Below are 26,895 nucleotides of genomic sequence, written 5' to 3'. Positions count from 1 at the left end.
TATATATATATATATATATATATATATATATATATATATATATATATATATATATATATATATATATATATATATATATATAAATGACTTATTGTGCAAATAACCCGTTTTGCACTGAATATTTGAGGCTATAATCTAATGACGCTTTATATCCGTGTACTTTTGTGGGTGAACTTTATTGTAATGTGAATATGTTTCAAGGGTTCTCATTGGATGTGGACATGCCAGGCACTCGATCCAGAGACCGGACAGAAATAGACCTCCTCCCGGGCCGCTCGCGGTCTGGAGCAGCGCGCGGGTGAAAGTTCACCGGCATGGCGCTCACGTATCAGGTGACGACGCGGGGAACGTTGGACACCGCGCAGCCGGACGGCGAGGACCGGGAGCCGGAATGGCGAGCCAGAGGGGCGCAGCGCGCAGCGCGGAGGGCGAGGAGGAGGAAGACTCCGCTGCGGCGGGATATTACGACGACGAAGATGACCTGGAGGCGTTTTCAGACGCCGAGCTGGGCTGCGAGGACGGAGGTAGGCGGACATGTCCGCTGCGGGGAGGTTGGGGCCCGGGGGCCGGCGCGCCTTCGCTCGGGCTCTGCTGTGAGGCGGCTCTCTCCCCGCGGAGGGATCCGTTACTTAAGCTAGTGCGTCCGCAGGTCAGCGCTCTGCTGGTGGGCGTCTTTTGTAAAGACGTGAAGGACCGCGCGCTGCTACGTCACTCGGCTTCCTGCCACTGACCTGCCATGAAGTTTGAGTTCCGCAGTGGACGTGACAGCTGACACGCATCCAGGAAACAGATGTGCTTTCACGGTTTAATGAGTTAGTTGCAGTTGTTTACATTTGGTGCACAAAACCTTCACCGTCCTATCTTTTATTTCTGGTTTTATGTATTCAAACTACAACCCATTCACTGGAGGATAACTATGACAGAAGCGTTAACACCAGCAGGTTAATGTGTGGAGAGGAGATTACAACATGGGAGCAGGCCTGCAGCGAGCTGAGGACGAAGGACACACTTTAAACTACTTTGAAGTGCATCCAGACAAGATGCAACATCATGCTGAAGTACTTTTGAAAGCAAAGGGCAGGAGAAAAGTAAACAGCAAACTGTGAAGCGTTCAGTCTCATTCCTTTATACTCAATGTTAGATGTATTATATTATAACCAAACACTAATTCAGCATGATAAATACATGAGGTAGAGGGTGACAATATACGAGCTCAGAGAAAAGCAAGCGTTCACTCTTAGTCTCTTTATTAATTTATCTTTTTTTAAGCAATCATTTAGTCTATTCACATCAGTGCAAAATGTCACAGTCACGTTCCAGTTTCTACTCTGTAGTCGTGTAGTTGTTTCAGCTGTATCATAAGGAATCGGACAGACGGACAGCTGTGATCTGAACTGATGCGTGACTCTGCTGTGATTGGCTGTTGAGCTGCCGTGTGGACGGGAGAAGACTGTCAGGATGAAACGAAGCAAACTGCCGTCTGAACTCTGTCTCCTTCCTTTGTCCTTTCAATGGACGTCCAGCAGGAGATACGTAGCACAGAGGAGGCAGAATGAGTGTGGTCTTTAATCAAATGTGTATGCAAATAGTCACAAACTCAGCTCTGCAGTTTTGGAATATGAAAGAGGACGGGAGTGTGTTGAGAGGAGTCAGCTGCAGCTGAGACACAATGGGAGCTGTTGTTTACCACACAATGTTGCTTTGACTTATTTACTACACATTGACATTCCTCAGCATAGAGTCATCAAGGTCAGAGGGTCCAAGCAAGAACGTGACGCATGCACACACACACACACACACACACATTTGCAGGTATTTAATCCCATTGTTATGAATATTGTTATCAGAATCACTCTGCCATATTGTGATATCATGAGGCCATATCATGATATCATGAGGCTACATCATGATATCATGAGGGCATATTGTGATATCATGAGGGCATATTGTGATATCATGAGGCTACATTGTGATATCATGAGGCTACATTGTGATATCATGAGGCTACATTGTGACATCATGAGGCTACATCGTGATATCATGAGGCTACATCGTGATATCATGAGGCTACATCATGATATCATGAGGGCATATTGTGATATCATGAGGGCATATTGTGATATCATGAGGCTACATTGTGATATCATGAGGCTACATTGTGATATCATGAGGCTACATCGTGATATCATGAGGCTGCATCGTGACATCATGAGGCTACATTGTGATATCATGAGGCTACATCATGACATCATGAGGCTACATCATGATATCCTTAGGCCTCATCGGCCTCCTCTGAGTAGTTTTTGTAGATGACTTTGTCCTGTAAACACCCTCCTGACGATGTCATGTCTCTGTTCCTCTGGGTTGTGTAGTGCTAGGCTTCAGCGATGCTCTGAATGGAGAGGTCAAGCCTCGTATCCTGTTGATGGGCCTGAGGAGGAGTGGGAAGTCCTCCATCCAGAAGGTGGTGTTCCATAAAATGTCGCCCAACGAGACCCTGTTCCTGGAGAGCACCAACAAGATCTGCAGGGAGGACGTGTCCAGCAGCTCCTTCGTCAGCTTCCAGATCTGGGACTTCCCCGGACAGATCGACTTCTTCGACCCCACCTTTGACTACGAAATGATCTTCAGGGGCACCGGAGCGCTGATCTTTGTCATCGACTCACAGGTCAGCCCACAGATGCAGAGGGTATACAGTCAGTCCCATGCAAGTAGAACAGGACTAGGACAGATTGGACTGTCCTACGCAGTCACAACGGCACTGAAACACTGATGTCCCCTGTACTCCTGTTCTACTCCTGAGATCAGTCCCTATAACGTTGCTCCAAAATGACACTATCCAAATGTTGTGGTTGATTCTTCGTATCTTCTGCTAACTTAATAACTTTTAGCTATCTGACTCATGGTGAGACCACAGCACCTCAGTAATAAACAACCACAGAACACAATAGAGATTGATTGTCTTCGCTCCACGTACGTTTATTTGCATCACAGAGTGTAAGCAAACCCAGTTGTCACAGTAGAAATCCACTTCACAGCTTGGCTGTGTCCTGGGTCTGGGGGTCTTCACTGAGTCTAGAGGCCCAGAGGTGCCTCTAAGCTCCTCCGGGTGTCTGGTTAATCACTAGCCTCCATCCCAACCATCTTCCTCACGCAGCACGTCAGAGTGACTGCTTATCTTTATGTGTCTTACCCGTTACACACAGGTGCTCCTCTTCCTCTTCCTCTTCCTCTTCCTGCGAGTCTCCTCCTGCTGCTATCATCCGGGCCTCTGTGCCATGCTGACCGGCCTCATCCCAAGTCAACAGCAAAGTGACTGGACAGCACCCGGATGCAAAACACATTACTGATATTCCTTCATAACATCTTGTGAAGAGTTGTGCATGAGAACAGCTATGAACCTCAGCTTCCTGTCTTCTAGCTGAGACTTTCATAGCCATCCATCAGACCCCTTTATCTACCACCCAGATCACATGCTGCTGTCTCTACAAAGAGGACACTTGTTTGTGATTTAAAGGATACAACGATATCTATGTACATAGTATAAGTGATCGAATAATATATTCGAACAGCGAAAACATATCACTTTATTGATATGATGACAATAAGTTATCTTCAATACAAACATATCTCTTCTTGCCACAATGTGCATCTTCACATTCAACAGGAGTAGTAGTTGTGAATCCTCTGCATAGAGGCTTGGATCATCAGGGTGTTAATCAAAGAGGTGGATGACGTCCTCCACTAGATGGAGGCATGGTGCTGTTTCCATCCGCCTGACTCTCACACGGTGAATGCTGTTTCCATCAAACAGAGTGCTGCTCGTGCTGCTTGTTCCTTTAAACCGGTTCAACCCTTTTCTTTCCCTTTCACTGCGTCTTTCTTCTTGTTCTTCAGCTCTTTGTCATCAAGATACTTTTTCAACGGCTTGCCCAGCTGTTCGGTCAGTGGTCCCAGTGACTGCTCACTGTCCTGTGGGCCTCTGATGCCAGTTGCTCCGCCTGAATCAGAGCTGTACGAACGCCCTGATCAACTCATGGAGTCATCCATTCCAGACGGCTGACTTGTCTGAGTGACGTCTTCAGAAGTGCTTTGATCTTTCCTCACGTGCGAACAGCTGGAGCTGTAATACATTGAGACAGTGTCGACCTCGTCAGATTACAACACCAGTTTACCTCTCGGTATGATGCTCATGTGAATTTTACAACGTGATGCTCCATCGCAGTATTTCCACCAGCGCCTAGTTTAGTTAAATCATGCTCCACCATGGACCACGGGTCTGCAGCCGGTGTTAACAGTCATGTTACGTCGTTGGTTAAGCAGCAGTAGATGCTGCAATCTTTCAAAATGATGATATTGGTATTAGGATAACAAAGGAATACACAGATAGAGGTGTAGTGCTGTGAGTTGGCCTCATAATCAGGAGCACAATACAGCAATAAAGCTATAGCTGATTAGGTTTTATAGTTTTCTTACAAAAAAATATACTGCTTAATGCCAAAGTGACCAACAACTTGTTCCTGGCATTTGACTGTTTTTATTTAAATTTTTGTCTTAACTTTCATTTTCTTATTAAAACAAGATACTGCTTCGCGGCCCCAGAGCTCATCTCATTACCTTTTATCAGCCATCATTCATTTCACCTTTCACTTTTTAATAATCTTACCTATAGAAGTTTTATTGGTACTTCTACCTGCAGAAACATCATAGTTCTGAGTCATCGCTCGGCCTCGAGGACATGAAGACATGAGGACATGAGGATGAAGACATGAGGACATGAAGACATGAGGACATGAGGACATGAACACATGAGGACAAGAGGACATGAAGACCTGAGGATAAAGACATGAGGACATGAAGACATGAGGACATGAAGAAATGAGGATGAAGACATGAGGACATGAAGACATGAGGACATGAGGTCATGAGGACAAGAGGACATGAAGACCTGAGGACATGAAGACATGAAGACATGAGGACAAGAGGACATGAAGACCTGAGGATAAAGACATGAGGACATGAAGACATGAGGACATGAAGACATGAAGAAATGAGGATGAAGACATGAGGACATGAAGACATGAGGACATGAGGATGAAGACATGAGGACATGAAGACATGAGGACATGAGGACATGAGGACATGAGGACAAAAGGACATGAAGACCTGAGGATAAAGACATGAGGACATGAAGACATGAGGACATGAAGAAATGAGGATGAAGACATGAGGACATGAAGACATGAGGACATGAGGACAAGAGGACATGAAGACCTGAGGACATGAAGACATGAAGACATGAGGACAAGAGGACATGAAGACCTGAGGATAAAGACATGAGGACATGAAGACATGAGGACATGAAGACATGAAGAAATGAGGATGAAGACATGAGGACATGAGGACATGAGGACATGAGGACATGAAGACATGAGGACATGAAGACATGAAGACATGAGGACATGAAGACATGAAGACATGAGGACATGAGGACCTGAGGATGAAGACATGAGGACATGAGGATAAAGACATGAAGACATGAGGATGAAGACATGAAGACATGAGGATTAAGACTTGAGGACATAAAGACATGAGGAAATGAAGACATGAGGACATGAGGATGAGGACATAAAGACATGAGGATAAAGACATGAGGACATGAAGACATGAGGACATGAGGATGAGGACATAAAGACATGAGGATAAAGACATGAGGACATGAAGACATGAGGACATGAGGATGAAGACATGAGGATGAAGATATGAGGATGAAGACATGAAGACATGAGGACATGAAGTCATGAGGATGAATACATGAAGACATGAGGATTAAGACATGAGGACATAAAGACATGAAGACTTGAGGACATAAAGACATGAGGATGAAGACATGAAGACATGAGGACATGAGGACATAAAGACATGAGGACATGAGGATGAAGACATGAGGACATGAGGATGAAGACATGGGGACATGAGGATGAAGACATGAAGACATGAGGACATGAGGATGAAGACATGAGGATGAAGACATGAGGACATGAGGATGAAGACATGAGGATGAAGACATGAGGACATGAGGACACGCTTCATGGCAGGAAGTCCATCTCGCTGCTGCTTTCTAAAAGCATTGTGCATGTGAGGTTTTGGACACAGGTTCCTGTGTGACGGTCTCAGGACCTTCTGGAGGACTTGTTACACCACCACAGCGTCTCTTTCCTTCTCACAGACCAGCAGATACAAAAAGTGTTCCTGCTCCCCTTTGTGTTGAGCTAGAGGTTCAGTCTGAGAGAGTGAAGGTCGTCCCGATGGGGTCCGGCCCCCCGTGGAGACCTGCTGGCTCAGCACCTGGAGTGGTTGATTTTAGACATACATGCACCTCCAGGGGTCTGATGAATCTCCTCCCTCACCGTCCTCCTGAGTCACACAGGTCATGTGACCGGCTCAAGTTTCCCTCAGGTGAGGAACCGTCCTCTCACACACGTCTGTCCCAGCCCACCACCCGGACCTCTGGGTCTCTGTGGTGATCCGGCTCCTTTTCAACATTCTTATTTCATCTTTGATGAGCTTTGTGTTCCTGTCTCCTACACACTTGAGATGTGCTCTGTACAAAGAGGAAACCTTTCTTTTTCCTGTGCTTCAAATGTCACAGGCTTAAGGTTCTTTGCCTTGGTGATTTGAAGAACACATGACAGGGAAATGCCCAAAAACTTTATCCTCCATGTGCAGCATTTGTCTCAGCGCCTGTTTTCCTCCTGATCATGATGCACCGCCTGTAGCCCACTGACAGCCCGGGTTGGCTGTAGTGGGGACTTCACTGTCTCTAGAGACCCAGAAGTGCTTATGTTTCTTAACCCTTAAAAGTCCTACGCACATCTGCTGCTAGCCCTCTACCTGTACGTATCCTCCTGCTGCTATCACCCTGCAACAGCCCAGATGGCGAGAAAAACACTTTGTTCATATTTTGGGGTGAGTTGTGCATGAGAACCTTGAGTTCCTGTCTCTGAAATGATCCCTTGGTAGCCATCGTCACACCTCAGTATACTTAACTTCCTGGTCTCCCCTGAAATCAGTGGAGGCTTCACATCTGTCTGGCAGCTCTCTTTGCTTTCCACCTGGCACACGATCAAGTGTTGTCTCTACAAAGAGTCAACCTCTACCTGTGATTGAAAGGATACGAGTCATACGTGTACATTTACCTGCAGGTGATTGGATAACACATTGGAACAATGAAGACATACCAGTCCATTGATAGGAAGTCACATTCAATCCACACATACATTTCCCCACAACACAAGTGATACTGTTATTGCTGAAGCAAACATCTACAGGAGGTTGAACAGAGATTACTCCTCACATCAGCACCATGGCAGGACCAGGAGGAGGGAGCGGACAGAAGAGACCGGTACCAAGGACGGATGCTGGTTCCTGATTGGTCAAACCATGAAACCCATGAGCTGCTGTTGGCATTTGCACCTCAGTCCTGTATTGGTTCAGCGTAGCGTTTGCCCTTAAAATAACATCAGCACAAATTAGCTTTCTGGATTACGTTGACAGAGGGTAAGAATTCATAATGGGCGGGGAGATTATGGGATGGCTCAGACAAGATATTCTTCGCTGACCTGAGCACAGACTGCTCATATATTGACTGAAGGTTACTGGTGTTCCTTCCTCCCCGTGACCTTCACGCTGTTTGTCCCAGATGAGCTTAGACCTTTTTAACCTTCGGACAGAGCCAGGCTAGCTGTTGACCCCCCGTTTCAAGGGTTTTGAGAGTAGTGTCAATCGTATCATCAGAGCATGTACAAGACATTTATCTTTACCGGTACCGGTACCGGTATCATTATGGATACCAGCATCAATGCAATCTCAATACCCACTTTACAGAAGAGGATGCTCGCCCTTTAGAGGAGCAACCATGTCATGGACTCATGGCATCGGTGTTGCTTGGAGGTGCCCGGAGGTCTCCACTCAAGCAGCGCACAAAAGTCTAGAAATCAGCTGTCTGATGCAATAAATGTGTGATCTGAGAACCCCAGGAAGCGTCTGCAGTTCACACTGAAACCCTGGAGCTGACTGACCCAGCTGAGTGTCTCTCTCCTCTCCGTGGTGACAGGACGACTACGTGGAGGCTCTGAGCCGGCTGCACCTCACCGTGACCCGGGCCTACCAGGTCAACCCGGAGATCAACTTCGAGGTGTTCATCCACAAAGTGGACGGCCTGTCAGACGACCACAAGATCGAGAAGCAGCGGGACATTCACAAACGGGCCAACGATGACCTCGCTGACGCCGGCCTGGAGCGCATTCACCTGAGGTGGGCTTGGACTGCTTCTGGGGTCACAATAGAAGGATAGAGGGTTTTTTTATTCACTCGATATTCAGAATGTGTCTTTATCCTGCTGCATGGTAATGATAATTTAATGACTCGAGGTGTGAATCTTCACTGGCATCATAACTCTGCTCTGATTCAACGCTTCAAATGCCAGCGATGCTCCATGCTGCTGAATGTACAGCATCCTCACTTTTCTCTTTTACTGCACACGGCTACTTCTTCATCAATACACACAAGCAGTCAGATGAATCAGAATGCCCTTTATTTTATTCAGAAAGATCTGTAATTTAAAAAGAGCTGCATCTTTCCAACACCAGCATCTGTAACCTGCTGGTCCACCTGTCACAACCTCCTTCTCTACCAAATGTGCTTTTAAAACATTCATAACTCTGTCTTTCAGCCGCTTATCAGAAATCATAATGTCATACTGTTCTGCTATTTTTAATAGCTGCTCTTTTGTGCACGTATCTAACAGCTCCTCCGATAGAGTTTCATAAAAAGCAACTATTTCAGCCATCTATAAACCAAAACGAACAAATCAAATCTCCCTGTACTGCGTGTCAAAGCAAGCGTTAACCCGGTGCTTGTAATGTTCTAATGAGAGGCTAAATCCCCTCTTACTGCCTCTCACAGTCTAACTAAGCTCACCCATCCCTCCTCTTCATGCTGTGGCCGTGTACTTACGCACCGAATACCAATAGTACGGAAAAGCCGTCCAGCAAATGGCCGCTTCCCCGACAGCATGGCCGAGCGCCCGAGCAGTTGCTCTAGCCACGCTTACCGCAGCACTAACAGCGAGAGGGCCATCGCAACCTAAATCTCTCAGCAGAGCATTACAGGTGTGCTGTAATCGACACGTCCTGAATCCCTATTGCATGTTACACTGCATGAATTAGCCTAGCAGCTAATCGACTCGTCCTGGCTTACAGCCCTTACATCTCAATGGTTTAAAGTCACTACGTCTCCTGACAGAACAGCACAGTGGGATCACAGCCAACAGGAAGCTTTTTTTCAGTCCGTTGACACCAGAGCGCAGGAAACACAGCAGATCAACAGCGAGCAGAGCCAGGAACACCAACACTGAGCCAGGAGGACAGGATGACAGGATGAATACTGCGATGAGTCACAGGAGGACTCAGTCAGGGGCGGGGCAGACAGTCACACAGGCGGGAAAACACACAAAAAGCAGGAAGTGCAGTGAACACAAGCGGCAGGGGATTTCAAAATAAAACAGGAAACTAAACAAAACCCAGTGACAGAATCAATACATTTCCACACCTCTAATAACAGAACTATGACTCGCAGAGTTAACATGCTGATTTACATACTAAATAAACAGGAATAAGTAGAAAGAGATTGTTGATTCAAACGTCAAAATGTAATTTCATTTGGGGAATGGAACTGGATGTGACATTGTCTATAATACTTGTAATGTTGGCACTGTAATATTATCTGTGTGATGACCTTGATGCTAATCTTTTGATCCATGAAAGTTGTTTTCTGTCCACATCTGCACAATGTTATGAAAAGAAAAAGATCCAATTGAGACATTGTGATTTACATCCATTCTGACTCTGATCTTTCTCCTCGATACATCTACAGCTTCTACTTAACCAGCATATACGATCACTCCATATTCGAGGCTTTCAGTAAAGTGGTCCAGAAGCTTATTCCCCAGCTGCCCACGCTGGAGAACCTGCTGAACATCTTCATATCCGTGAGTCATCCCTGAATCACTTCATCTCTTACACGTCCTCTCCTTATAGCTCTATGGACACATGACACCTGGCTGCTGCTGCTTTTCCACCACGTCTGAATCCTCAGGTGGGACCCGGCGCGTTGCCGTGTCGTGAGTTCCTTGCAGTCCCCTCACTAGGTGGTAGTGCTGCATCACTGTGGTTGCATCCAATGCACCTCGGTGTTCATATGCACGCTGCAAAGAAAGCTACATGCATGAGGTCACCACACTGCAGTGGCTCTGGAGCTTTTTTCAAAAAGAGCCTTTAGAGACACATTTATGTGATGTGTGCTATAACATTCATGTAAATCTCTGTTGATGCATTTATTCATGTTCTTAGTCCTGGTCCTCTATAGTCTCAGTGTAGTCCTGGTCCTCTATAGTCTCAGTGTAGTCCTGGTCCTCTATTGTCTCAGTCTAGTCCTGGTCCTCTATAGTCTCAGTGTAGTCCTGGTCCTCTATAGTCTCAGTGTAGTCCTGGTCCTCTATAGTCTCAGTGTAGTCCTGGTCCTCTATAGTCTCAGTGTAGTCCTGGTCCTCTATTGTCTCAGTGTAGTCCTGGTCCTCTATAGTCTCAGTGTAGTCCTGGTCCTCTATAGTCTCAGTGTAGTCCTGTTCCTCTATAGTCTCAGTCTAGTCCTGGTCCCCTATAGACCTCCATCAGGGAACAGACCATCGGAGAGAAGATGGTCTGCTTCTTTCTAGTTATTCTTGATGCTCGTCATCGGAGCAACCGGGTCGGATTCATGTGAAATTATGCAGGTTCACCAGAAACTAGCAGTCTGCTGTGGACAGACTCATGGTCCTCTGTACAGAGACCCAGCAGAGACCAGGCCACCGTGGATGCACGGTCTCCTCCAGGAGCAGAGCTTCCCTCTATGGAGCCCGCTCTGACCCCACCCCGCTGGAGGAGATTGGTGGTGTGAATCCAAACTGGAGGTTTTATATTTCTCATGTCCCGAGTTTGTATTAAATTACAAGCATGCTCTTGCCGCTGCCGAGCAGCTTATTTCTCTTGTCTCCTCATCCTTTACGGCTCATGTTTTTTTTTAGTTTTTTTCTTCTGCAGAAAAACAGGAGAGATCTCCTCGTCTCCAGCTCCTCCTGTAAAACCTCCATAACAATGTTGAAGGCTTTTGAAACGTTGTCTGAGCCTCCCAAAGCAGCCTGCTGCCCCTTCATCGCCTACCAGACACACCGATTCATGATGTCTGCCTATTTCATAGACCTACAATGCTGAATATTATGGATCAGTCACACTGGCTTTAAGACCGCTGTGGTTTCACCTCATAAGGTGGTCCTCATAATTATCTCTGACTCTAATCCCCCTCAAAAGTACCAGATAGCGTCAGTCTCAGAAACGTTGTGTGGCTCATCCCTTTGATGTTGTCATTAGGATGCTCTTTGTTTGTATTTGTCTTTTTCATTTTCAGCCTTTCATTGAATTATAAATGTCTGACAGAAGCGTGCAGTGAGTGAAGCTCAGGGTTCATGTTTCTGTGTCTCTGGCTCTTCAGAACTCGGGCATTGAGAAGGCCTTCCTGTTCGACGTGGTCAGTAAGATTTACATCGCCACGGACAGCAGTCCGGTGGACATGCAGACATACGAGCTGTGCTGTGACATGATCGATGTGGTCATTGACATCTCCTGCATCTACGGGTAAGCCAGCACACACACACACACACACACACACACTCCTACTAACTGTCACAAAGCACAACACACAGCTCCGTCATGGAGTTAGTCGGCCTCCTCATGTCAAAAGGACAGAGTTCATGGAGGCAAAGTATTTTCAGAGTGGATTAGTTGTGGGCAGGCTGTTGGTCTTCACTCTCGGCTTCTGAGAGAACCTCTCCTGATCGAGATGAAATGAAAAATGCTCTTCTAACCTTTTCAGATCACCTCCCCGCTCATTCTGCACACATATTTAACAATAGTTGCACAATACAATTAGAAAAACTACATTTATATTATTGTGATACATCTTTTCTTCCTGTAAAACGAAACACAACGTGCTCATGTAAATAAAGTATTGCTAATCAAGAACACGACTCTCTTCTCTCCTGATGTATTCCCTCAGTAAACATTGTAAACATGCGTTTATGTCTCAATCTCTAGTTTCAAGTCTTCTTCTATCTGCGCTTCAGGGACGTAACCTTGTCTAAAAAGATCGAAACTATTGAGCTCGGCTTCGCCCGGCAGCACACAGAGCAGATGCAATTTCATTTCACTCTCAAACCAAAGAGTTGCTCATGAGGCGACCTCACGGAGAGAAGGCCAGCGCAGCGGCACGCCACACAGGTGAGGGAAAGGCACGGACTGGATCTTGGCGTGCAATTATAATGCTATACATCTCGGATCAGGTTCAGTTGGAACTGTTCGGGACCTGGATACTGCTCAGACAGGAAGAGTCTCCTGTCAGTCCTCCTGTTCATTCATTTGCAAGTTACTGACGCATGGGAATCAGTGAGAGATCCTTTGTGGGAGAACAGATGTGAACTGTTGGAGGACTGCTGGAGCTTTCTCAACTTGATAAGCCTTGACGTCTCGTCTGCTCCACTCTCCTTTCTTTACATTAACAGCCGCCACTTTCTAAAGAAACCCGATATGAATGGCTCAAAGCCTTGGGAGAGATGTAACGGCTTTAAAGTGTCATTTATCGCAGGATGCCACGGAGATAATGCTGAGCCAGACCTGATGAGATAAACTTCACTCGTCTCCACGGACCAACTGCTGCAACAACAATAGTCTTTTGGTCGACAAAGGAATCAGGAAATGTTTGAAATACATGAAAATGTAGAAGAGAAAAGCTGGGGTTCTTCCAACATGACAGGAACTGGCTTTGAGATGATTCTATAAGCTGTCGTCCATCAGCTGCACACACAGCTAACAGAGCTAACTCTGGGAGATGTGTGTGCCTAGATTACTGTCTCTGACATGAGCACTTCAGGAGGAAATAAGGTACAAAATATGAACCTACATGTGTGTTTTAGCTCTAATGTATATTAAAAATTCAGTCACAACTTGTATTTCGGGTTAATATAATAAGTTCACAAAGTGCTGTTCCTTTTTACTTTGTAGAACACGTAGAGGTGCTCTGCTGTTCATGATGAAACCCTCAGACGGGTCATGTCTGAGTCCAGCAGTGAACATGTCGCCGTGGTGGCGTCTCCTACTCTATACTCAAGAAGTACACCGGTTTCTTTCTTTCTGGCGTTATTTTTGATGAAGGTTTCCAGGAGTTGGGGAAGAGCCTCAGGTGGCGTAGCTAACGCTAGTGGGCTAAATACATTGCTACAGGATACATTAACCAAAGGCCTTAGCACAGAAGGACTGGATCCATCGAGGTTGAAAGAAGTTCGGAAAAATGTCTTTAACCGCAGTGTGGAGCGCAGAGAAATCAAGCCTGTTGCTTAAAAAGGTCGGTAGCTGACCCTCAGACGAATGCAGAGACGAATGAACACGTTGGCAGTCCTTCAATCTCACACAGGAATTTTAAACCCACATCCTTCTATATTCACCATGCCACAGCAAGCAACCGCTTCACAAATGAAGCTGAAAGTCAACCGTGTACATTGTTAGCAGACGCTGAGTCATGGCAACTTGACAAGGCAGCGAAGGCAGAACACACAAAGCGACACGTTGGGTTTGTCTCCACAAAGATCTTCTTCTGTTGAAGTGGGTCCGTCTCCTCGCCATGGAGCAGTATGTGCAGTAGTTGTGTCTCTGGAACGGAGGACTTGCCATCCTGGATATAAAAGCAGACCAAAGCAGGATGTGAAGTGAAGCCCAAAGCACAGCTGCTCCTGATCCCCCAGCAGACACCTCTTCATCGTCTCACCTTAATTATCACTCCAGCTGGGAGTATAATTAGGTCCTCATCTCGATCTGAAAATAGCTTTCAGCAAGGTGCAAAGTCAAAGAAAAACATCCAGCCGGTGTCGTACCTGTGTGATGAGGGACACATGGCATCAGCAGCACAAAGCCAGGGCCACATGGGACTTGGATTTGGAGGCCTGCCTGGAGACTTTGGTGTCTCACAGGGAATGTGTTATTAATGTGGCTCTGTAGCGCCGGGATGGGGTCAGTCGTCCTCAGTAATACGTTTCCCTTCCTCCGTTGAGACATTGTGACCACAGAAAAAAAAGTGCCTTCAGAAAGTCAGGATGTGAAGTGAGATATGCAGGTTGTGGGTTTATGACAGTAATATGTCTGATATCATTCCTGGAGCGTCGGCCGATGCCTGACTTCAGAGAATGGAGCAGTGGGGTTTAGATGAAGTGTCACATGGTAACTGTATGTTAACACAGCTACATGCTCTCCATCCATTCAGTCATTCTGTTGCCACGTCATGTGATTTAAATACAAAATCAAATTGGCAAACCCAGATTTGTAGGACAAAGTACATGATCTCCCTCTTCCTCTTCTTTCTGTGACATGTGGGAATGAAGTGATCCGTCTGGAATGAGATTTTTTTTTATAGAGGCTGGCAGAGGACGAGGGGGGCGAGGAGTACACAGCAGAGGTGACAGGCGACATTTTGAGCTCTCGTTTCAAATGAGATTAGAGGTCTGTAATGGATTTTTATCAGGATAGATTGGGAGGTCCGTGTCTCTCCTGCAGCGGCTGAGCCCCCACGTTCACACTCCATCGGGCAGATGTACTGACCAGCGACTGACGGCGGCGGAGCTGTGATTTGATTAATTGATCAAATCTGTGTGCGAGTCAGCAGTCAGTACGCTGCTCTGCCTGTGTGAGCGTCACCGGGCTACATGTCGCAGTCTTTGTCTTCATCACACCTAGAAAGAGCAGCCGGACCCCCATCCTGTTGAGTGAGCAAGTCTCCAAACGCAAAGCACATTTCTGAGGCACGTCACTCGCTGGAGTTTCATCTTGACCCGTGTAGATGTTGCAGGCTATCATCAAGCTGTATTTCCTGTATCTAGCGAGCCACACGTTGGCTGCTTTACTACAGCTTTATAAACCTCAAATAAGCACTTTAGCTGTGATTTAATTGGAGCGGAGGGCCGTGGATTTTCTACCTGCACCTTTACTACTGTCTGAGTCATAGTTTCACCTCTCACACGCTAACAGCGAGGGCTAGTTAGTCAATGGTGAATCGCAATCAACTTGACCAGGTGCATACCGCAACCTGCTGGCTCGCAGTGTGCAGATTCACCTGTTGCTGCTGAGGATCCTTGTACCTGTGGCCAAAAACACGTCCATAATAATGCTAGAAGGCATTCTCCATGTAGTTTAAGCTGCTAATCTACCAGAGAAACGTGATTGGATGAGCGGCCTTAACCAGACCCAGCGGCCACGCAGCAGGCTAGATGCAGCAGGCTGGAAGCAGCAGGCTGGAAGCAGCAGGCTGGATGCATCAGGCTGGATGCATCAGGCTGGATGCAGCAGGCTGGATGCAGCAGACAGGAAGCAACAGGCTGGAAGCAACAGGCTGGAAGCAGCAGGCTGGAAGCAGCAGGCTGAAGCAGCAGGCTGGAAGCAGCAGGCTGGATGCAGCAGGCAAGAAGCAACAGGCTGGAAGCAGCAGGCTGAAGCAGCAGGCTGGAAGCAGCAGGCTGGAAGCAACAGGCTGGAAGCAACAGGCTGGAAGCAGCAGGCTGAAGCAGCAGGCTGAAGCAGCAGGCTGGAAGCATCAGGCTTCCAGCAGCAGGCAAGATGCAGCAGGCTGGATGCAGCAGGCTGGATGCAGCAGACAGGAAGCAGCAGGCTGGAAGCAGCAGGCTGAAGCAGCAGGCTGGAAGCAGCAGGCTGGATGCATCAGGCTGGATGCAGCAGGCTGGATGCAGCAGACAGGAAGCATCAGGCTGGAAGCAGCAGGCTGGAAGCAGCAGGCTGAAGCAGCAGGCTGGAAGCAGCAGGCTGGATGCAACAGGCTGGAAGCAACAGGCTGAAGCAGCAGGCTGGAAGCAACAGGCTGGAAGCAGCAGGCTGAAGCAGCAGGCTGAAGCAGCAGGCTGAAGCAGCAGGCTGGAAGCATCAGGCTTCCAGCAGCAGGCAGGATGCAGCAGGCTGGATGCAGCAGGCTGGATGCAGCAGGCAGGATGCAGCAGGCAGGATGCAGCAGGCTGAAGCAACAGGCTGGATGCAGCAGGCTGAAGCAGCAGGCTGGAAGCAACAGGCAGGATGCAGCAGGCTGGATGCAGCAGGCTGGATGCAGCAGGCTGGATGCAGCCGATGTCATGGAGAAAGACCCACTCAGGCCTGAGGCTCAGATGATGTGCACTCAGATATATCAAAAACCTGCCTCTTAAGACCTGTGTGGAGAAACATGTGTACCCATGGAATTCTCTTCTTGGACAGCAGTTGAAAAGAGAATATTCACAGCAGAAAACTGCTGGTTTCTTCATACAAAGCAAAACACTCGGGGCAGAATCAATCCTCGACAAATGCTGTTATGTTAAATGATTTGCTTACAGAAATCAAGCAGGCTGTTCTCATACAGCTATTTGTAGCTTTGAGCCCAGGAGGCCGCTGGTCCTTCACCATCCTAACCTAAAACTAAAGGGATTGTTTTGTTGCCCTTGTGGACAGAGATCTTTTTTTTTAAACCCCCATTTTAAACTGTAAGCGTAGTCGTGTGGGTGTCTCCAAAGATTTCTGAGGAATCAGAAGACTTGTGGAGCTCGTCCCCCAGCTTCTTGTGACGATTGTCCTTGATCGCGCCACAGAGATCTCTCTCTCATCATTGCTTCACTTGTTTCCAACATCAAAGAGAACAATGCAGAGAGCACACACTCACTGCCAGAGAGGCGTCGGTCTGCGGTTTGATAGAATACATAAAAGGACTGTCAATAGAAGGTTCAGTGTCACCAACCTCAGCCAATTATAAAATAACACTTATCTCTCTGACGTCACATACTTTGCACTCTCGGGTAGGGACCATAGCTGGTACACAACGTTTCACATACACTGCGAGTCCGATGAGTATGTGTTTATAGTTGCCATGAGGCACTTGGACAACACTGCATAACGGTGAAGACACGAGCTAAACACTATTCTACTTAAAGGCCAATGCCACCTTCATCTGGATGGATGGTGAAACATTCCCATCTTCAATCTAGACAGTTGTGTGAGGATTAAAATAATGTGTAAATATGTATAAAATGAGTTGACTACTATACATTATATTTTGTTGTATCAGCACTTTCAGGAACATCCAACTTTCCCAGTTCTGGTGACGTTGGTTGGGAACTCTGATGATGTAACAAGGACTTTGTGCAATGCCCCTCTGGACCGGCTGGACTTTATTTAACCCGTGTTTGTTGTCGAGATGACGCGGATGTGTGTGTGTGTGTGTGTGTGTGTGTGTGTGTGTGTGATACACCTGAGGCGTCACAGCTGGGGGCTTCTCCTGAACTAGGCCACGTTTGGCCTGCAGCGAGTGAATATTTAACCCATCGCAGCTGTGTTGGGGAATGTGAAGCCGAGGGCACAAACAGGACCCCGGCTCCACGTCTCTGAGGATGGAGGTGGAGGCCAGATGTCTGTGGATTAGAGATGCCGGCCGAAGGTCCGGAGTGAACGCTTGTATCGGTAGTCTGGAAGTTAAAGAGAGATCTCGGGCGGAAAAAAGCAGTGGAACATACAGAAATACAGAAATACAGTTTTCTGCTGCATTGCTGTGTCCTCGTCCACTGCAGGAAGCGTTAGCGAGCTGCTTCACGAACAGGCTTATACATGAAAACTCATCACTTTGCTTGTTGTTTAGCTGAGCATGAGCATGTGTTGTAAAGATTTGTGAATTTTTTGTTTGTTTGCATACAAGAATAATAATGCAATGTGGATCCTCTGTAATTAATGAACCGCCCTTTTGTTCCTGCCGAAATAATCCAAAAGAACCAATAAGAGTATCGATAAGGAACCGAACCAATACACATAAGGGTATTGTTGCAGACTAGTCTTTGCTGTGGATTACGTTTCGTTCACCCTGAACACCTCGGGCCCTGGGCCGGGTCCTGGACGGTGTCGTTGTGTCTGATCCAGTTGGACCGGCTCGCATTAATCAGCAGGTTGTTGTTCATTATGGAGACAACACAGCTGGGTTATGGTCCTTAATCAGAGGCTTCAGTAAGCGGACTCTTTCTCCAGGAACCTGGCATCGGGCTCACGGAAAGCTCAAGTGACTGGAATATTCCTCAGCCGCCTCTTTTGTCAGTGAAATGCAATTATTTCTTTTTCTCTCTGGCAACAATGAAGGATTTCACCAAACTCACACAGGCTGAGCGTGTTTCCCTTCTTCTCTAATCTCTGGATCACTGCGACTATTTTTAGCCCACATCCTGTTTAGGCCAGTGGCCTTGTTTATTTTGATAATTGCTTTTAATTCTGCGTCTGCTGCGTGGAGATGCGTTTTGATCTGGTCTCTACAGTGTGATGCGTTGGCTGCCAGCGATGCCTCAGGTACAGACACAACACGCAGTCTGACTGCTGTTAAATTATTACAGTACACATTTTCTGAAAGAGTCTTTGAGTCTGCTGCTCAGTGTGCTGATGGATCACCTCGGTGCCGTTGGATTGAAAAGTTTTTTTTCTATCAGTCAGCTAATGAATGGTTTAGCTCAGAAACTTTGCAGATTGCGTACGATGTGTTCTCTTAGTTGCACAGAATCACAACGTGAGACAAACTGAATTCATCTCGTGGGTCCAAACAGGCTAACGGATGAACGACGTTAGCAAGAAGCTGTGGTTCAGCTGCCTCCGGGACTTCACTCGCGTCTCGCGGACACAAATGAACCAGCTCATCGGATGCTGTTTTGGATGATGACGTATCAAGTACGGTGGCTCTGAGCGGTCAAACAACTCTGAAAATCAAACCTGTTCCGAACACGTTATTGAGGGAGAACGCGTGGCAGCGTGTCTGGACACAAGAGGAAGTTCTTCACTTTTAAATACTACGGGAAATACAGACAAAGAGTCCCTGAACCCGAGCAGACACAGACGATGGGGCGATGAAGACAGAGTGGTCCATAGCAGAGGAGGATGCTGGATGGAGATCCAGCATCCTCCTCCGCTACAGGGGATGACTGAAGCGGGCCGGTGGCCGCTTGTGTTGGGCTTTTTAGATCAGCTGATGTTGAGTCCAGCAGCGACGAAGAGGGGGAGCACAGGGAACTGCAGGGCTTCATGTGAGGGGGAACATGCAGTAAAGACATATCTACCTCTAGCACCTGGAACGCTGCTGAAACTGAAGCTCAGCGTGTTCTTCTCCAGTCGAATATGTGACAGGACAAACTGGAGCATCAACTGGTCTGATCACCCTGATTCTAATAATATGATAATTATAATATATTATAATAATAAGATAATTGAGAACTATTTCATTCTGACAGAGCGCTTCTACTTGAACTGGCACATCTTATCTAACCTTTAACACTCGTTCAGCGCTCCAGGAAACGCATCATCATGACTCATGACTTCATGATGTGACCAGAGAGGAGGAGCTGAAACAAGAGGTCCAATAACCACGTAAAGCTTATCTTATTGGAAGATGATGAGAATACATATCTTGATATCACTTCACCTGGATGGACTGAGTTTAAAGCTGCAGGGGAATCAGTGACTCACATTTTTCTAAAGTAATTTATTCTTAACTGCGTCCCTTATTGTGCCTGAAAGGAGAGAAGAACGTTTGTTTATTATTAGATTATTCATTATTTATTATTCATACAGTTCAATTTGAAATCTCACAATACATATTGTTGAGATATTATCTATTGAACGTTCTTTATTTGATTTCAGTCAGTAGTGAACACATACAGACGTCAATACAACTCTTACTTTAATATGTATATGAGACTAAATCACAGGACCGCTGGACCTTATTGAATATGAATTGAATACTTCTGTTTCACAAGATTACATATTTGGGTTTCTGGGACTTGAATGAGAAAAACACTGCATGGAAAAGATCTCTCCATTGTTGAAATATGTTTTTGACATATATATATATATATATATATATATATATATATATATATATATACATATATATATATATATATATATATATATATATATATATATATATATATACATATATGTATATATATATGTATATATATATATATACATATATGTATATATATATACATATATATATATACATATAAAGCTTCAACAAAAAAGTTGAATTTGCAGAATTAAACACAGAAAGTCAGTGAAAACAGAAAATACATGAAATAATCACTGTCACTTCATGAAGAGGAACATGAAGACATCTGAAGATGTCTTTGAAAAACATATCAATATTTCTTCATGACGGGTTTTTTTTTTGCATTAGAACATTTTTCAAAGCAAAATGTCATATGAGAGAGAGAGAGAGAGAGAGAGAGAGAGAGAGAGAGAGAGAGAGAGAGAGAGAGAGAGAGAGAGAGAAAGCTTTAAACAGAATGTTCTTTGAACTATCCTTCACTCTGTGATGTGGAGGATAGAACCCTGATCCAGAGGTTGTGTGTGTGTGTGTGTGTGTGTGTGTGTGTGTGTGTGTGTGTGTGTGTGTGTTGGGTCCCGGGTCCAGCTGCTCTGTGGGACCAGGATGTGACCCTGGTTGGAGGCTGCCGCTCTCCTCTGACTCAGCGCTCAGTCTGCTTTAGGAACACGAGCACAACTGGAGGCATTATCCAACATGTAGAAATGCATCCTTCATTCTGACAGAGCAAACAACCTGCAGGCGCCAGACGCCGCGAGGCACCTAAAGATTGGTTTGCCAAATGAATACAAACACCGTTTGCCTCTTCCTGGTTCAATTCCTTTAGCTTTCTCAGAGCGTTTCCTTCATGGTGCTTCCACCTTCTTTACTCCTCTTCCTCAGCTGAGAACACTGGCCTTCCTGCCGCAGCATGGAGCTGCAACCTGAAGGGTTGAGGAAAACTAACGACGTTTAGAGGACATGCGGTGTGTCTTGACAGGGACACACGGAGACACACTTCAGTTTGGGGTTCATGCCGCCATTTTGAACCGTGTTGAAAGAATGGAAAGCGCTTCCAGCTGCAGACGAGGTCAGAATGAGAGCGTGGGTCTGTCTGCTTTGCTCACTCCACAACAGAAAACACAAGTCCACACATGCAAATGAGGCCGTCTCACCACAGAGCTGACCCGGATTTAGACTTCTCTGAGTCTGTCCCGTCTGGGTTGTAACGAGCGGCCCGTCCCGTGATGAAAGGGTTAGGGGAGGTAAGCGTGGCCGTCGGCCCGGCGTTCGGGGCGTCCTGCGGCAACAAGACTATTCATTCGGAATACTGAAACGTCTCATGACGCTCCAAATGAAAAGGAAACCCAAAGATGTGAACCCGTGAAGACGACAAGTAAATTCATCAGATGGAACGGAGGAAAGCAACAATGCTTTCTCTTGTTTGTTGCTTTCTGTGCGAAAGCAGAATACATTACCAGAAAGCACAGCGTGTCCTCTCTGTCCACAGCGCTCAGCCTCTCTCTGCATCCTCCTGCTCTGCTTGTTGCTTAAATTCCCAGACTCCTCTCTGCCTCCAAACCGCTCCTCTCACTTCCCTCCTGCATCTACACATGTGTGGGATTGAATACCTGAAGGTCTGTTTCCTCAATCGAAGCCCTCATGTGTCCTTCTGTCTCCCCTCATTCAGTCTGACGGACAGTGAAGCCGGGCTTCCCTACGACCAGGAGTCCATGGCCATCATCCACCTGAACAACACCACGGTCATGTACCTGAAGGAGGTCACCAAGTTCCTCGCCATGGTCTGCTTCGTGCGGAGGGAAAGCTTTGAGAGAAAAGGTACCCGAGCATGTACGGTTGTGGCGAGTCGGAGAGTTTCTGTGGCCTGAAACTCTCCTCAGTGAGCAGCACAAAGGGTTAGCAGCTCTGTTAGCTAAATATCCGGTCCCGGGACAAAACACTTGAAGTATAATCTTGTGTATAATACAAACCTTCAGGTAGACGCTAACTACAACAAGAACATCCAAGTCTTCAACTTCTACAACGCGCACAGTCATCACTGAACTCGTCTCATACCGACGCTTCACTCCATCACACTCGATTCCCTGCAGCACCTGTAGCACCTGTAGCATCAGGTGCTACAGGTGCTACAGGGCGCCTGTAGCACGTGTAGCATCAGGTGCTACAGGGCGCCTGTAGCAGACGCTGAGAGCCAGCCACCAGGCGTCAGTGGGCTTGGGGGCGTGAACGGGACGGGAAGCTAACGGCGTCCAGAAAGCTGCAAATGCACTCTGAAGAAAAATCAATATATTTGAACATTGGTTGGTTGTTGAGTTCAGCAAATACAGTGATGAGCTCAATGGAGCGGTCTGTGACGGTACAAGGTGGAAGGTTCATGCTATAACAGCATGAAACAGCCTGAAGAACTTGTGCACAGACGCCTGCAGAGCAGACAAGAGGAAGCAGAGCTCAGAGGATCATCTGCTTCTCTGCTGTTACGCTGAGTGCTCTGTAATGGCCACATGGTCACATGGTCACATGGTCACATGGTCACATGGCCACATGGTTACATGGTTACATGGTCACATGGCCACATGGTCACATGGCCACATGGTTACATGGTTACATGGTCACATGGCCACATGGTCACATGGCCACATGGTTACATGGCCACATGGTCACATGGCCACATGGTCACATAGCCACATGGCCACATGGCCACATGGCCACATGGTCACATGGTCACATGGTCACATGGCCACATGGTTACATGGCCACATGGTCACATGGCCACATGGCCACATGGCCACATGGTCACATGGCCACATGGCCACATGGTCACATGGTCACATGGCCACATGGTCACATGGTCACATGGCCACATGGTCACATGGCCACATGGTCACATAGTCACATGGTCACATGGCCACATGGCCACATGGTCACATGGACCTCTGCAGCAGGTGTCCAGTAGTAAGGCGGCTAAATCACACGCCATCAAAAGAAACGTTTTCACTGGTGTGCAAATGAACGGGCTCGTTCACAGAGCTGCTTCTGGCCTGGAGGAGGAGGAGGGGGAGGAAAAGGAGGAAGAGCAGGAAGAGCAGGAGGAGCAGGAGGAGGAGGAGGAGGAAGAGGAGAAGGAGCAGAAGAAGTAGCAGAAGGAGGAGGAGGAGGAGGAGGAGGAAGAGGAGGAGCAGCAGGAGGAGAAGAAGAAGAAGAAGAAGAAGAAGAAGAAGAAGGGAGTGGAAGAGGAGCAGGAGGAGGAGCAGAAGAAAGAGGAGGAGGAGGAGAAGGAAGAAGAAGAAGAAGAAGAAGGTTTCTTGTAGTTTACGAATCACGTTTAGATTCATTCACATGTGATTATGAATATAGATTTATGGAGACATGTGTGTCTGCTGTGTGTCTGCTGTGTGTCTGCTGTGTGTCTGCTGTGTGTCTGCTGTGTGTCTGCTGTGTGTCTACTGTGTGTCTACTTGTGTGTCTGCTGTGTGTCTGCTGTGTGTCTGCTGTGTGTCTGCTGTGTGTCTACTGTGTGTCTACTTGTGTGTCTGCTTCAGTCTCTTTATGGTTCGTGTATTTTGCGGCCAATGGATTTTTGTTTTAAAATGAGAAAACCAAAATCAGGAAACAAACTGTTTCCTGATTTCCGTTTAGAAAAAAACAACAGAAAATGACCCATTTTCCGTTTTTTGTTTTAATAATCGAAAACTAAAAATGAAAAACGACCCGTTATCTGATTTTCTTTGATGTGCTTCAACATACACATCGAGAATTAAAATACTGCGTGTAAATCTTCTTCCTCAGTTTCTCTGAGGTTCTGGTGTTGAGACCCTGAAGCGCTCGTACTTTACGGTGTGTTTAGTTTAGCGTCAGACGTCCAGGAGACGCAGCAGAATGACTCTTAATCTGCAGGTTTTACTTCAGAACATGAGTACCTTGTGGTGACATCGCCACTGCGTTATGGACCCGGTTTGGGACGACGAGGGTTCTTCAGAGGGACGTGGAGCTGCAGCCGCGTGTCCTGCGAGTTATGTTCCCCCAGAACTAAACGCATCTTCAGCTACGTTCACCAGACACACATTTTCTCCCTGCGCACGTCGGTGTTTGACGTATTATTAATACGTTGATTATACATCAGCCCTCTGCTGGCGTGAACGTGACTGTCAGCTGGTGAGCAGCTTCAGGGTCACAACACAGAAACCGGAGAAGCTGAGGAAGAAGATTTACACGCAGTATTTTAATTCTCGATGTCCATGTTGAAGCACATCAAAGAAATCAGATAACGGCTCGTTTTTTATTTTCTATTATCAAAACAAAGACAGAAAATGGGTCATTTTCCATGTTTTGTTTTCCTATTTCTAAACGGAAATCAGGAAACAGCTCGTTTCCCGATTTTGGTTTTCTCATTTCAAAACCAAAACCCGTTGGCTGCAAAATACACGAACCCTTTTACACAGAAACGTTATATCTGGAGGTCTGGAACAATCACGCAGTTCATATATACACATGTTTAAAGACGCCTGCAGCTGTGTGTATGTGCGTGTGTGTGTGTGTGTGTGTGTGTGTGTGTGTGTGTGTGTGTGTGTGTGTGTGTGTGTGTGTGTGTGTGTGTGTGTGTGTGTGTGTTACAGGACACACACTGCTGTAGAAGGAGTTTCTTGACCTGAAACAAACAAACACAATATTAAAGGTGAACGTGAGTATTAATGAGCCTCCTGCTGCAAACAGATAAGGAGCTGCGTTTCCCCTCTAATGCATTAACACACACACACACACACACACACACACACACACACTCCACCCATCTGTCTACTCGGGTGTGTCAGACGTCATTGTGTTGTTTTATTGTTGTTCCACCAGGTGTAAATACAGATTGTCACAGATATTAAAACTCAGACACAATCGCTATCAATCAGTTTTAAAGATATTTGCTTCTGAGTTTTGGACAAAGAAAATGAGATGAAATGGTCACTAAAGTCAGTCTATACACACACACACACACACACACATATATATATATATATATATATATACATATATATATATATATATATATATATATATATATATATATATATATATATATATGTATATATATATGTATGTATGTATTATACGGCGTGTGGAGGAGCGACAGCCTCACTCTTATTGTTTGGTTGTGTTCATGCAGTGTGATCTTGTTATGAGAAAATATCTACTTGTTATTTATAATTTTTCTTCTCTGCTTAACATTTCTTTGAAGCGCCTTCAAGCACAATATAAATAGTCATTACATGTGTTTTATTATTATTATGTTTGCTTCTATTGAATGTATTAATAATTAAGTCTTAAAGAGAAAATAAATATAATTGCTTGACTCTAATCACATTAAGTTTGTTTTTAATGAGTGACGAATGCCAAAAGGTAAATATTTACATCCAACACAATTTCAGCTGGAAGACAAGTGTGTTTCTTTATTTGTGAAGTCAGTGAAGTCTTTTCAGGCCAGCGTCTGGCTGATGGTGATGGTGTGTTGCTGCTGTGTCCATGAGGACCAACGGACTCTCCTCCTCTCCTCTCCTCTCCTCTCCTCCTCTCCTCTCCTCATCTCCTCCTCTCCTCCTCTCCTCTTCTCCTCCTCTCTCCTCCTCTCCTCTCCTCATCTCCTCCTCTCTTCTCCTCCTCTCCTCTTCTCCTCTCCTCCTCTCCTCTCTCCTTCTCTCCTCCTCTCTTCTCCTCCTCTCTCCTCTCCTCCTCTCCTCCTCTCTCATCCTCTCCTCCCTCACAGTCCTCTCTCCTTTCCTCTCCTCTCCTCCCTCACAGTCCTCTCTCCTTTCCTCTCCTCCTCTCTCCTCCTCTCCTCCTTTACAGTCCTCTCCTCCTTTACAGCCTCCTCCTCTCCTCCCTCACAGTCCTCTCTCCTCTCCTCTCTCCTCCTCTCCTCTCCTCTCTCCTCCTCTCCTCCTTTACAGTCTCCTCCTCTCCTCCCTCACAGTCCTCTCCTCCTTTACGGTCTCCTCCTCTCCTCCTTTCCTCTCCTCTCCTCCCTGACAGTCCTCTCCTCCTTTACAGTCTCCTCCTCTCCTCCCTCACAGTCCTCTCCTCCTTTACAGTCTCCTCCTCTCCTCCCTCACAGGCCTGATCGACTACAACTTCCACTGCTTTAAGAAAGCCATCCAGGAGGTGTTTGACGTGCGGGTGAAGGTCCAACAGAACCGCAAGCTGCTGAGTCAGAGGAGGTGGAGCCGACTGACCAACGGGGCTCAGTGACATCACAGCGGCATCACGTGACCCTCTGGACCAGATCTGGGCACGATGAAGATGTGAATGGGAGACTTCAACACCCTCCACGCAGTAATGACTACAGCACAATCACCAGGAGTTTAACGCTCTGGTCCTCCTGGAATGAGCCTCTCATTTTAAAGTGGTTCCTCTTGATGGAGCTGCTTCTGCTTTCAGCTCAGTGATGCTTCTGTTTGAACATGGAGGTCACAACACTGCTGGCTCCTGGTGTCCATCATTAGAAGAACACTGAATCATCTCAAAGCAGTTGTTTGTGTGCTATGCCCCAAAGGATGTTCACACAATCACTGGATGACCTCCATACGAAAGGGAATTCATAAACTTGATATTATGGAGGTCCTTGTCTTTGAGAATACTGCTCGCCTCCCTCAAACAGGATGTTTCCTTCATTTGTATCTTGTGAGTGTCTTTTGCAGATCACATCCTGTGATTTCCCGACTGGTTCAAAGAGCGACGAGTTAAATTACAGAGGAGCTTAGTGAATATTTCATTCCAGCCTCCTGGAAAGTCCAATTCATCCTGATTGCACTCGAGTGTTGGGACTTAAAGCTTCAGACACAGAGCAGCATTAGACACAGAGCAGCATCAGACACAGAGCAGCATCAG

General features: G+C 46.5%; 1 protein-coding gene across 1 annotated transcript; it reads left to right on the top strand.

Moving 5' to 3' along the window:
- The first annotated feature begins 273 nt into the window (after positions 1-273).
- On the top strand, positions 274-26,895 carry rragd (ras-related GTP binding D). The gene is made up of 7 exons (XM_068595482.1): positions 274-524; positions 2,373-2,668; positions 8,117-8,316; positions 9,937-10,051; positions 11,590-11,732; positions 21,695-21,843; positions 26,123-26,895. Exons 1-7 carry the CDS (start codon positions 392-394, stop codon positions 26,254-26,256), a joined length of 1,170 nt encoding a protein of 389 aa, XP_068451583.1. The 5' UTR covers positions 274-391; the 3' UTR covers positions 26,257-26,895.

The sequence above is a fragment of the Clinocottus analis genome, unplaced genomic scaffold (assembly GCF_023055335.1).
Source record: "Clinocottus analis isolate CAN_PGR_092001 unplaced genomic scaffold, fCliAna1.0.p SCAF_30, whole genome shotgun sequence".
Classification (NCBI taxonomy): Eukaryota; Metazoa; Chordata; class Actinopteri; order Perciformes; family Cottidae; genus Clinocottus; species Clinocottus analis.
Note: the sequence above shows the minus strand (reverse complement) of the source record. Positions and strands in the feature narration are given on the sequence as shown.

What these genes read in the sequence shown, in the direction of transcription:
- rragd (XM_068595482.1), top strand. Translation starts at nt 392, where the DNA reads ATGGCGAGCCAGAGGGGCGCAGCGCGCAGCGCGGAGGGCGAGGAGGAG. An exon ending in GCTGGGCTGCGAGGACGGAG is followed by an intron (nt 525 to 2,372) that starts GTAGGCGGACAT and finishes TGGGTTGTGTAG; the next exon opens with TGCTAGGCTTCAGCGATGCT. An exon ending in GACATCTCCTGCATCTACGG is followed by an intron (nt 11,733 to 21,694) that starts GTAAGCCAGCAC and finishes CCCCTCATTCAG; the next exon opens with TCTGACGGACAGTGAAGCCG.